General features: G+C 56.5%; 2 protein-coding genes across 4 annotated transcripts; both read left to right on the top strand.

The window, feature by feature from the left end:
- Window positions 1-205: 205 nt before the first annotated feature.
- CCDC71 (coiled-coil domain containing 71) lies at window positions 206-7,432 on the top strand. 3 transcript variants are annotated; one of them, XM_058558240.1, is made up of 2 exons: window positions 206-327; window positions 4,469-7,432. In XM_058558240.1, the coding sequence occupies exon 2, from the start codon at window positions 4,521-4,523 to the stop codon at window positions 5,931-5,933; it is 1,413 nt and encodes a 470-aa protein (XP_058414223.1). In that variant the 5' UTR covers window positions 206-327; window positions 4,469-4,520; the 3' UTR covers window positions 5,934-7,432. The 3 variants fall into 3 exon arrangements, with proteins under 3 accessions (XP_058414223.1, XP_058414213.1, XP_058414202.1); XM_058558230.1 differs by lacking the exon at window positions 206-327 and adding an exon at window positions 2,429-2,490; XM_058558219.1 differs by lacking the exon at window positions 206-327 and adding an exon at window positions 2,550-3,914.
- Window positions 7,433-7,502: 70 nt separating this feature from the next.
- On the top strand, window positions 7,503-12,347 carry LOC131416089 (uncharacterized). The gene has a single exon (XM_058558252.1). The coding sequence runs from the start codon at window positions 9,781-9,783 to the stop codon at window positions 10,831-10,833; it is 1,053 nt and encodes a 350-aa protein (XP_058414235.1). The 5' UTR covers window positions 7,503-9,780; the 3' UTR covers window positions 10,834-12,347.
- The last annotated feature ends 274 nt before the right edge of the window (window positions 12,348-12,621 follow it).

The raw sequence follows: 12,621 nt of genomic DNA, 5'->3' as shown, positions 1-12,621 counted from the left end.
ACCCCTTTTAGGGGCCTGCAGTGGGAGTTGGAAGTCACCATGGAACACCATATTGCTAAAACTAGGGGGTCCCTATGGTCCTTGGCTCGACTGAAACCTTGCTAGTGTCTTCAAAGCTTCACCTCTTGTGACCTTGGCTTCCTGCTGCTGCTTATCCTGCCTCTCAGAATCTTTTACATGCCCTGCTTCCTCTCCTTCCCCAGGAAGTGGTTCCTCAAGATCTGGCCCTGGCTTTTCTCCATGGCATACAGACTCCCTCCTGGGGTGATCCCTCCCAGGCCACTGGTCTCACTCACATCTAGATCTCCACCAGACCTCTCTGCTCAGGTAAATATGGGTCTAGGTTCCATCACTCAGGACAATAAAAGATACCAAATGGAGAGCAAGGGCTGGATCCTGGAATGACCCAGTAGTCTCTCCCAACCTCATCCCATCAGATCCCACTTACACCTATAGAGTCAGCAAAGTCCAGGTCAAGTCAAACTTTGCTCTGATTAATGCTCCCAGAGAGTTCCATCTGGGACATACTGCGCACCAAGAGGCAGTAGGATCAGCCTCCACTCAGGGAGCTAGGTACCCAATGACCATTACCCCTAACCCCTACATTCTCCCAGTTCTAATGGCTGGAAGGGACACAGATTAGAGATGGACCTACCCTTCTAAGTCCTCCATTTCCTCTGACCTCTGGGCTGGATATCACCAGAGAGGGATCTCCTTTCTAGGACACACCTAGGCCCATGCCATCCTTGGAGGCTGGTCTCTGCCTCTTCATGGAAGTGGCTTCTGTTTATACAGCCCTAGCCCCACCTACACACAGGGAGCCAATACTGCTGGCTTTGGAGAAGCTGTGAAGGACAACTGGGGCAGAAGGTGAGGCTGGATTGGTCCTGAGAGTGAACAGCTAATCCTCAACCATGGATAGGGCAGTGACAGGGCTCACACACAGTTGAGGACTGGGAGCACTAAGGTGGGACTTCCTGATTGCATCTCTTGAGCCCTTGCCCTTGGGATCCCACTCTTCCCTTCTCTCTACCAGTATGAGGGGCTAGAAGCACTGACCCCAGAGGAGCAGGAAAGTTTGCATTTCCTACCGGACACCTTGGCTACCCTTGAAGGCACTGAGGACACCACCATCAGTGCTAAGGCCCTGGGAAGCTCAGGGGCCCCAGGTGAGGCCTAGGGTGGGGTGGGTGTGTCTCTTTAGGGGTGCCTAGACCCCTCTGTATAGGCAGGAAGATGTAGAGCAGCCAGAGAATCCTGGGGTCATATGAGGAGGGAGGAGGGCTATGAACCAGTCCCCAAATGAAGCATCCAGCCACACTCTTGTGATTGCCCATTGGCTTCCACCTGCCCCCAGCTACCAAATTTGGCACCATTGTACATGTCAGCGTCCAAGAGTCGTAGCAGTGTTTCTGTCTCCTGCTCAGGCTCTGACCCAAGTGCAAATGCCCCCACCATCTCATCCATGAAACCAGGGCTTCCATGCTGGCTCCTTGGATGTGGGGGCACCTGACAAGAGGGCCCTTTGGTTAGAGCAGTAGAGACCATTCTGACCCCTCAGACTCCTAGGGTTAATTTTGACCTGTTTCCTTTCATCTGGTGCTGCCTGATCAGTAGGTCCTGTGACACCACCCTTCTGCTGGCCCCAGGGTACAGGTAGAAAGACTGAGGTCCCAGTCTCCTAGGCAAAAGGACAGGGATTCAGGGCAGAGTTAAGACTGGAGGCAGGACTTCTTGCCATTGATGGGGCTGAGGCTGGGCCAGGCTCCCACCACACCCATGCACATGTTCCTAGGCAAGTACACTCAGGCCCACACTGGTATGCTGGGATTCTCAGATTGGACATGCCCAACTTTGGGCTTGTGTGTAGCACATGTGTTCACACCAGCCTTTCATGACACATGCCATGGGCCCCATTCTCAGGAAGAGAAGAGGGCCTGCTGCCCTCAGAGAAGCTACTCCTGCTGCAAAACAAAGGGGCTTCCCTGCCATACTCCCAAGCAGAGGGCACTCCTCCTTTGCCCACTGGTCAGGCACCTCTGACAGAAGCAGGCCTTGTCAGTGGCTGTAGGAGGACCAGAGAGTGGAGGATGGCTTGGACCTTGTCAGGAGTCCCTCCCAGATGTCGCTGCACCACCAGGCCCCTCAGAGAGGGTGTCAGTCGGGTCCCTAAACCAGTCCCAGCCGGGCTCCAGTGCAGTTGGTGCCTGGGGCCGCGTCCGAGAGCGCCTCTGCTTCTCACACTCCTGCATAGGCCCAGATAGGTTTACAGCGGTCCCTGCGGCCACCTCCTCCAGGAAGCCTTCCCTGGTCCCCTTCTGCCCCGCCCCCAGACTTTGGGGGAACGGGGTCTCGGGGGGGTCAAGGGTCACTAGGGCGGGCCAGGTCCCGGAAGCGGAAGCGCAGCGCACTTCCGGCGCTCAGCGGGCGGCCATGTTGGAGCAGCGGAGGCGGCGCAGAGGCGCGTCCTGGGTCCCCGCGGCGGCGCCGGTAGGTTGGGGCCGTCCGCGAGGCAGCCGGGCGGATGAGCAAGGCGGCTGGCTCTTCTGGGACCCGCGCCGTCCGCCGGCTCGGCTGAGACCCCCCCCTCCACTCCCACCCCGTGCCTAGCGACCCCACCCTGGGGCTGCGCGATCCAGTCGGTCTCGCCCTGCCTGCTCCGCGCATTTTGCTGCCTCTGAGACCCCTGCTTCTACCCGCGGCTCGGGCCCCAGGGACGCGGACTCCCAGCCCGAGGGCCCTGGTCTGCCCCCACACCGGGTCCGCTGGGATAGGGCTTCTCCCGTCCCCCTTCTTTCATCAACTTCCCCTGCCGCCCTCGGGGGCACGTGTAAAGGGAAGTCGGGGGCCGGGCTGCAGCCTCTGTTTCCGGAGCGTCTTGGAAAGCCCAGAAGAACCCCTCCCAAGGGCCCAAACCGACCTGGGCGGAAGAGCCCCCAGTTCACCCCCAATATCTGTGCCTGGTGGGAAACAGGCCCCTCCCTATTCTACAGTTCACAATCCTGGGAACTACACCCCCCTGGAAAAAAAAAGAAAAGAACTAAAGTCATGTGCAAGGATTGTGCTTGGAGAATGGCCTCTGGAGAGAGAAAGTGCTGGAGACACCTGAGGATCCAAGAATGTTTCCAAACAAAGAGCCCCAGGGCATTTCCTCCAGGGGTTTCTGAAAACTTCCTCTGCTCCATTAGGGCGGTAGGAAGAAGCTGCACAGATGCGCCTCCTGGCCCCAGGGACCTGCCTTATCCCAACTGATCTTTTAATGCTCCAGTGCAGCTGGGGAGCTGCCTCTGGGAGCCCTCAGTGGTGGGTTGGGCATTAGATATTAGTCAAGGTAATTTCCACAGCTTCTTCAGAGAAGCCTGGGATACCTTGGGTGTTCCCAGACAGCTCCATCTGGACTGTACCAAGGTCTGCGGCCCTCCAAACTCTTATTAGGACAGATCAAACCTTTAGTGTCCACCTTATTAACCACCTAGCTTGGAGCCTTTGGCTCCCACTGTCAGACTCTGGCCTCTTGGTCTGACTGCCTGGCCCCCTGCCTGCCTGATTGCTTAGAGATGTGTCATTAGTACCTGCTACTCATCATCTTTTTAGTTTCTGTTGGAGAGTCTGGCTCTTTCCCTGGGGTTCTCCATGACTCTGTTGCTAGGAATCGGACCTCTGAGTCGCCTGTCTGGGGCCTCTAAAAGCAGAACTTATGGTGGGCAGGGAAGTTCATCCTTGGACACCTGAACAGCAGCAGCTGGAGGAACCGAAATGGGTGTGGACTTTGGGTGTAATTGGGCCCTTTGGCCAGCATTCAAGGCTTGTGTTGCCCTGCTTTTACCTGTTTTTCCCACTAGATCTCCCAGCCTTGACCACAGACTCCAGTCACACCAAGTGTGCCTTACTGTTTCTCACTTCAGAGCCATTGCGTAAGCTATTTCCATCTAGTCCTTTCCTGTTGATCACTCATGTCCCAGCTAGGTGTTTCAGCCCCCAGGAATCCTTACCTGACCCATTGGTGAGCTGAGCTGGGTGCCAGTATGCACTCCCAAGAACCTTGGTGTCTTTGTCTTGCCTTCTGCACAGGGCTCCTTGAGGACAGAGATATTTGCCTGTGTTCTCAGGGTTAAGTCTAATACTAGGTTTCTGGCCTAGAATTCAGAATTGAATTAAAATGGGCCAGCCAAGCCCAAATCTTTCTAGAGACCCAGTAGCTGGTTAGATGTCTCAGGTGAGCTTGTTGTCATGTATCCTGAAGAAGCTGCCTCTGACCCATGTGGGACCCTCCCCAACTCCTGCCCTGTCACCATGGTAGGTTACGAGCCCAGGGTTTTGCCCCAAGGAGTGGCTCACTCTGGCCAGGTCTCTGTGTGTCAATGGATGTTGTGCCCTGCATGCATGCAGGCCCTGATGACCTATCTACCTACCCTGGCCTCCTGTCTTGGTGCTGTTCTTACTGACTCTTTTTCCTCTTGCTTTGCAGGTGCCAAGCGCTGGTTTGCGGATACCCAGGCAGATCTGCAGTGCCTAATGCCATGAGCGTGGTAGTGCAGCATGTGGAGGAGAAAGCTGTGCACTCCTGGTCGAGGATCTCCACAGCAGGGAAAAAGGCCCTGGAGGAGGCGCTGCTTGTCTTTAACCCCATGAGCCAGGATCTCAGTGCCACAGAGGCCCAGCTTGTGGCCTTCCTGCAGGGCCTGCGAGATGATGGCTTCCAACCTACCGTCCTGCGCAGTGGTGATGTCTATGGCTATAGTTCGTGTACAGCCAACCCCCCAAGCCAGACAAAGCTACAAGCTCGTGCCCCAACCCCAGCTGCCACATCACCCCCAGCCAGTGCTCCCCGAACTGCCACGCGGCTGCCTGCAGGCCGGGCCACGCTGCTCCCCATGCCACTGTCTGGCAGGCTGGCCAAAGCATCCACACCAGCCCTTGCCAAGCATGCTACCACCAACCTGCTGCTGAGCTCCCTGAAGCAGTCAAGTGCCAGCCATGCCCAGGGTGCAGCAGTCGGTTTCCCTGCCCACCTCTATCCAGGTGTCTACCCTGCCATGCGGCTCTCCGTCGTCCTTGAGGCCCTGGTTCCACTCAAAACTCCCATGCCCTGCTTGGGTGCCAAGCACAAGGCACAGTCACTGCAGCTCTCGCTTGTAGACTCTCCACTGAAGCTGCGGAAAGGTCCAGGGAAGGGGCCGGGGAACTCCCGGCCCAAAGCTCCCAGAAAGGCCACAAGCAAGGGCCCCAAGTGTCTGACACGCAAAGGCCCCAGGGCTGGACCCCGGCAAGGCACTGGGCCCCAGAACAAGACCTACAAAGCCACTGGGTCCCTCGGTAATCTGCGAATGAAAGGTGGCTCTACTCTGGGCACCAAAACAGCCCAGGCCAAGGCAGCTCGAACAGTAGCCAAAGCTGCTCGTGTCCAGGCCAAGGTGGCTCGAACACAGGCCAAGACTGCCAAGGCCAGAGCAAAAGCCAAGACAGCACAGATCAAGGCCAAAGCCAAGGCAGCACAGATCAGGGCCAAGGCTAAGGTGTCACGGATCAAGGCCAAAGCCAAGACAGCGCAGGCCAGGGCCAAAGCCAAGGCTGTGTGGGCCAAGGCCAAGGTGGTTCGGACCCAGCCCAGGGGCAGGGGCAGGCCAAAAGGGTCTGTCCAGGCCAGGACTGCAAGGAGGGGCCAGAAAGGCCACCCTGAGACTGGGGGACAGAAGAGGAAAAGGGCTGAGGAGGCAAAGGATCTTCCTCCCTGGAAGAGAACAAGGCTTGGGCCCCGATCCCCTAAGGCATGGTTAGGGCCTGGAACAGCAAAGCTGCTGAAATTCCGGGTCATCAAGGTGGACAGGCGGTCCTCGGACGATGAGGTGCGGCAGCGGGCTCAGCGGATCCTCCGTGTGAACCTATCCCCTGTAATTCGGCTCCAGCCATTGCTGCCGTACTCGGTACCCTGATTCCTTCACATAGCTGTGTTTGGGGAAATTGAGCCCAACTGTCTGTGTAGCGAGTGACACAGGGTGCAATGCCCATGGACTCCACAACCCCAAGGACTCCAGGTGCCTCTCCAGGGCCCCGAGAGCCACCAGCCTCCTTTCAGAGATTGAAAGATGTGGGGTGGGGATGGGTGGGCGGGAGAGGGTGTTCTCATGGCGCAATGCGCTGTGACTTGTTACTCTTCAAGTTGTACGTCCACTATTCCATCTATCACGTTTTATACCTTTCCACCTTCCAGTCTCCCTGCCCACTCTCCATGGTATTTTTTGTGTGTGTGACTGTGATAGGCCAGCTTGAGCATATAGGAAAAGTGGCCTCAGGAACAGGGCTGCCAGAGAGGGTCCTGATAGCCTGGGGCAGGTCGCTGATGTGAGTGATGGGATGGTGTGGGAAGGGGCAGCTCCCAGGCCTCTGGATATTCTGGCCTCTGGGTGTGTGAGAGGCAGCCCCTGAGGGCAGGAGCAGAGCTACTCTGAGGTGGGACACCTCCCCTTGGAGCTGCCCTGGTTTGTTATCCAGATAGGCCCCATGCAGGAGGACAGTAGGTAGCTCTGTGGGGAACCTTGCAGCCAGCAGGTTTTTAGGTCAGGGAAGGGGGGTTTTCTGCAACTGCTCCCTGGGGGCAGAGCAGACAGCCTGGCCGTGTCTCCTAAAAGCCCGTGTAGCTGAAACCTTGGGGTTTTGTCTGGGCTTGTCTGGAGCAGGGCCAGGCCTAAACTGGCTGATGTACCTCTGCCTCTCCTCGCCTCTGCTCCTTTCAAGAATGACTAGCCTCTACTTCCCCAGTTGGTGGCAAGGGGTTGGGAGTTGAGTCAGGGGCCAGGGCTCTGGGTTGTAGGGCCGCAGAATCTGCCCTCACTGACCAAGGAATTTTCTCATTGTATGGGTGAGGTGCTCTGTAGCTGAGCCAGGAGAGTTTCCATGACATCCTTGCTCCATCAGCAGTGCTTTCTACCTGGGTTCCAAGTGCTCTGTCTATTCCCAGGTCCAACCTCATCATGCCTCCCAACAGGGGCCTGTATGTTTCAGACGTTATCAGCTCTTATTGCTTTGGAGAGGGGGCTGGGCCCTGAACCCTAAATAAAAGTAGTTCCCTGTCCATCTGCCAGTCCTTTGCCTGCTGCCCAGCCTGAGTGGCTGGGGCTGGGGCTGGTGGGGAGGGGGACACATTCCCCAGAGGCTCCTGGAGACAACAGCCTTTCAGAGCTAGGGGTAGGAGCCTCATTTGAATGAGAATCTGATCTTTTCTGTCACTGCGGGTTAGTCTGAACCTTGGCCCCACTAGCAGCGGCTGTATTGGATGGTGGACCTGTAGAGAAGCTCTGTGTGCTTCTTGGTGCATCCCTCCCCACTTTTCTTGTGCATCTATTAATATCCTTCCCCTGGGCGCGGCCTCCCTTTGTTCCCCAGGCTCTGGGGACCCCCTCACTCCCAACTGCAATGTAGCCTAATAACCGTGTATGCTCCTTGCCTCTGGCAGCCGTGCTTTCATCTACCGTGTGAGTATGGGGAATGACCTGAGGGCCCCACTCAACTCCTCAAGGGCAGCCCAGCGTGGGGCTTACTCTACATTCTCTCAGGCCTGATTCCATCTCCCACTGCCCAGGACCCCCAGCTAGGCTAGACCCCCTCTCGATTCTGCTGCTGCTGCCACTGATGGGTAAAGGGTTGGCTCTTTCCCTGAGCGCCAGCTAGAGGGGGAGAAGAAATCTCCAGGCCTCCCTGTGGAGTGGGGTGAGGTGGGGGTACCCTTAGGATCTGTACTCAGATCCTGCCCCTCCCAGCCCAGGCTCCCAGAGCAATTGCCCAGGAAGTGCCAGACACAATTCCCCCACTCGGCTGCTCAAGTGGCAGCTGCTACCCACCCACCAGAAACCTGAACCTGATTGTTGGCCGTGGCCAGAGCATTTGAACCTGATGGACCTGTGGCCTCCAGGGTCCTGAGCTCTACTGCATTGTCAGTTACCTACAGGTGGTGAGGAGGGTGAGGGTTCTAGAGATGGTATTAGGGTTTTTCTGGGCAGATTCGGCCCTGTGGGGGTTCAAGTCATTGCTGGGGACTGGAGAGAGGGCTGTGCTCTGAATTTTTGGAATGGGGGGCTGACCATGCACCCACTGCCTACTCAGTCTCCTTGGGCCCTCCCCCAGCACTCTGAGAATTGCTGCTTCTGTGACTCTCAGGATTGGGGAGGCCGTGGCCCTGAGAATGTGATCTCCCAGAGCAAGCACAGTCATGGCAGCAATAAGACCTGGTGGCGGGCACAGAGTAGTGAGGGGGCTGCTGTGCCCATGTATGCAGGTCTGGGGTCAGAGCCTGGTCACTTTGATCAGCCCTTGTGGTTACAGGTGTTGAGAATGTCACCATCTAGCTGGACCTAGTAGGTGCCTTCTACTTTACCCACCTCATCATGACTGTCAAGGTGACCCACTACCCCAACCTGAAGGCTTGCTCTGTGCCTCCCACCCTGATGACTACCAGTGATGCTTGCCCGTGGTGACCCAAGGACCCCCAGGGTCTGTCTGTCCCCAGACATTCCACCCAGAAGCTCTGCTCCTCAAGCACTCAGTGGACCATGGCCACTCCTGGCATATGTACTGATACTTTGCCCACAACTGCTCAGGCCTCTTTCCTGGGATTCTTCCTGCCCCTGGCCACAGTGTCAGTGACCTTGTCTGTGACCAGTGTTACTTGGACACTGAGCCTTCCACGGAGGGGGAGGTCAGGCCCAGAGGAAGGAGGGTCAGGCCCTGGGGTGAAGCGAGAAGCTCAAGCTTCTTTTCAGGTAATTTTCAAGGTTCTGGACCCAGCCATTCTGGTGGAGGATCCGAACAACCCCAAGATTCAGGGTAATTGTCCCCACAGCCAGTCCTGTACTCCTTGTCTGGCTGCGGGGGTGTTGGGGAGGTGAGGTCCTACCTGAGCATGTGCACTGGTGGAGCAGGGTGGCAGGCGAACCAGCTCAGTCCCCCAGCATCGTTCCCCAACTCTTACCCCATTGTGGTCCTCTATTGTGGTCTCTGTTAAGGCCTCCCATTTGTGTCCCATCACTGTTTCCCATACCTGTGCCCAGTGCATAGGGACTGGCATAGGTAAGCAGTTTCCATCTCTGCCCCATCACTAAACTCCTTTGTGGGGCCCCATTGTGGTCCCCATCACAGCTATCCATGCCAGACTCCATCACTGTCATCTCTCTCTGCTCCTATCACTGTACCTCATAACTCTCCTTTTTATAAGCCTCCATCACCATTCCCCATCACTGCCCCATCATGGTCCGCCTGTCATTGCCCTCACCTTTAATCATCCTGGCCTTGGTTGGTGCCCTACGTCCCAGAAGCTGCCTCTAGGTGGCGCCAGGGCGTCTCGGTGTGACCTCTTCCTTGTAAAGCAGAAGTCTTGTTAAAGGACAAGAGAGACACATAAACAACCCAGCAGGGCAGCCCAGAGCCAGGCCAGGCAAGTATTAGAGCAGGACAAACCCCAAACTAGCTTTGTCTCTACACTCTCCACCCACCTGGACTGCGGTTATTACCAACTACTCACCCTGGGCCCTCACGCTAGGTCTCTGAGCAGCTGTTGCTTGGTCCTCTGATCAGGAGAAAGGGGAGACCTGGCAAAGGAGAGATACAGAAGGTAGCCTTAGTTTAGTAAGTGACTTAAGCTGTAGAGCAGAACGAGGAGCCAGGGACCCATCTCTCCTTTCATGTGTACATTTCACCAGTGCCCATTGAGCCCCACTGTCTGCCAGGCATCTTCTGAGCAGTGCTCAGGGGGGAGCAGGTAGACAAGGTATCTGTCTTGGAGCTGACATGAAAGGAAGACAGTTGATAAATAAGCAAACTAATAGCTTATGTGGTTTGGATGATAAGCTGATTTCTAGTTTGGATGATGGATTGGGGAATGGAATCCTTTACTGCATTGGGGAAGCAGGTTTCAGACATCTAGAGATGCTAGAATGGGGTGTACAGGAGACAGTGGGATATGCAGGTCTCAGCTCAGGAGCAATATCAGGGTCGGAGCAGTGCAGAGGTGGAAGAGCTGTGGTCATCCTAAAATGGTATGCCCAGAGGAGCAGAGATGGAGGAGTCTCACAGCATGGGTGCTGGAGGAGGTGGCTGCAATGCTGCAGAGGGAAGAGAACCCCCCCCCATCTTTTCCCCTCCATCCTAGACAAAGGGATGATGACCAAGGCACCTGAGGTCTCACGATCTGAATCTCTGGAGCTCTTTTGTGTGACTAACCTCCGTGTGAACTTCTCCAAACTGCACACACTGGGTGACAGGCCCCTGCGGGGCCTCAAGGGATACCCCTTCTGCTACTATGCCCTCTGTGAGATTGTGGCCCAAGGCAGCTGCCTGTGCCATGACCATGCCTCTGAGTGCAGGCCTGCACCCAGGACCCCAGCTAATGTGGAAGGCATGGTAAGCACCACGGGAGGGGCATCCTGTTGCTGGTGGGGTGGACAAGCTGAGGGACTAGGGAAGACTCTTCTTGCCCTCCTCTCTGCCAGGTGCATGGCTATTGCATCTGCCACCACCACACAGCTGGTACCCACTGTAAGCACTGCCAGAACCTGCACCAGGATCACCCATGGCATGCTGCAGAGCCTGGGCACCCCCATGCCTGCTGGGGGAGGTGCCGTGCCCTACTCTGCCTGGCCATACTTGCCATGGGTCAGCCCACTCCATATCCACCTTCCTTGTTCTGCCTCAGAATGCAAGTGCCATGGGCATGCCTGCAGTTGTCATTTTGACATGGTCCTGCACCTGGCATCTAGCAATGTAAGTGGAGGCGTGTGTGACGCATGTCAGCACAACACAGCTGGGCACCACTATGAGCTCTACCAGCTCTTCTCCCATTGAGATCCCTGGGAGGATCCCCATTCCCTTCACTCCTGCAAATGTGAGCCCTCCAACCGCCAATCCCAACTCTGACCCAGATCCTTCAGTTCCATGGTGACCTCTGACCTAACTCTGTCCTCACTTCTGACCCCTGATCCAGCCTGTGACTGTGACCCTGTGGGTGCCCTGGAACGGGGTTTGTGTGATGCCCACATAGATGAGACCCGTGGCCTCCTCTCTGGGCAGTGTCACTGCAAAGTTCACGTCTAGGGGCGGCACTGTGACTCCTGTCGGCCTGTCACTGTGGCCTGAGCCCCACTCAGTCAGAGGGCTGCCAGCGTGAGTGATCCTAAGAGTGGTCCCCCACCTCCATGTCCTCCTTGCTCTGACCTTAATCACTGCCCTAATAGCACATGCACCCACCTGCCCCCACAGCAGTGCCATTAGCACCCTGAGACCCCTGTGCCTTAGCCTGCAGGTGCGACCCCTGGGGTCGGGTCCCTGGCACTCATGCCTGTGATCCCTGCAGTGGTGCCTGTCACTGCAAAGGCTTTGTCTCTGGATGGGACTGCAGCCATTGTTTGGTGAGCTTTGATCCACCTTCTGATTTGACCTTGATCTTGGGTGCCTAGCTTCTAGAAACTGAGAAGTATAAGGCTATAATCAGTGTGACTGTAGACTGAGCTTTGCACATGGGTTGGTGGCACTTCCTCACCTGGTCACTAGGTTCAGTGCCACCTTGGCTAGCTGAAGCAGCATGTGCCCTCAGGTGGGAGCTTTGGGAACAAAAGAAAGAAAAGCAATTAAACGAGTTACAACAGTGTTATGCACTGGCTTTAAAGGCACTGGGTTTAAAGGTGTTTCACAGCACAGTGTTTGAAGGAAGACTCAGTCCAAGGAACAACTCCATCCTCTTTTTGCCTCTCCTTGAACATTACAAATCCTTTGTTTAACTTTAATTTTAACACTGGCTGTGTCCTCATCTTCCTACCTCTTACCTCCCCTCCATGAAACTGTGCAGGAGTACACCAGGGTCTCCCCTCCTCCTCTCAGCCACAGGCAGAGGAGCATTCAAGCCCTGCACTCACCCCCCTTCCTCCTGCAACAGGCAGTCCCAGTATGTGACCTCCCAGGCCCTTGACCCTCCTCCATCTCCATCCAGATCTTCCTGTCCTCCCTCCACCCACCTGCTCTCTCTTACAGCCCAAGTTCTGGGGTCTGACCAGCGACTCTAGGCTGCCGGCCCTGTGACTGTGACTTTGGGGGTGCTTACAGCAACAGGTACAAGGCAGGATCTGGGGGTCACGGTCAAGTGACAGGAATCGGGAGTTGACTCCATCCCCTCCCTGCCTCCACGATCGCTCAGGTGTTCTGCAGGAGAGGGCCTCTGCCTGTGCTGCCCCCACCTCTGTGGCTGCCCCTGCCATGAACTCCAATCTGGGCACTTCTGTGCTGCCTTTGACCAGGCCGCTGCTGAAGCCGAGCTTGGCCAGAGCCTCCAGCCAGCCTACCGCCTGCTGCCTGTGAGTGTCCAGGAGGGGCAGGGGCGGGGCAGAGGCAAGTCAAGGCTCAGACCTTGGAGCTCAGGGGAGGGAGGGAGTGCCCAGAGAGCTAGTTAGAAGAAGAGGCTGGGCAGGATTAGGAAGGTGAGGAGTCGAGGTTGGGGCATCAGCATGGTCAGATGTTTGGTGTCTTGGACAGAGCCCAGGACAGTGTGGGAGAGGACAGGGCCAGAAGGTTGGAGGACACTGACACTCCACTTGCCCCCAGGGAGCCCCTGGCCTGCTCCTTCCCATTGTACACAAGCCT

The sequence above is a fragment of the Diceros bicornis genome, chromosome 2 (genome assembly GCF_020826845.1).
Source record: "Diceros bicornis minor isolate mBicDic1 chromosome 2, mDicBic1.mat.cur, whole genome shotgun sequence".
In the NCBI taxonomy this organism is placed as follows: Eukaryota; Metazoa; Chordata; class Mammalia; order Perissodactyla; family Rhinocerotidae; genus Diceros; species Diceros bicornis.
This window is presented reverse-complemented; position numbering and strand designations above follow the sequence as displayed.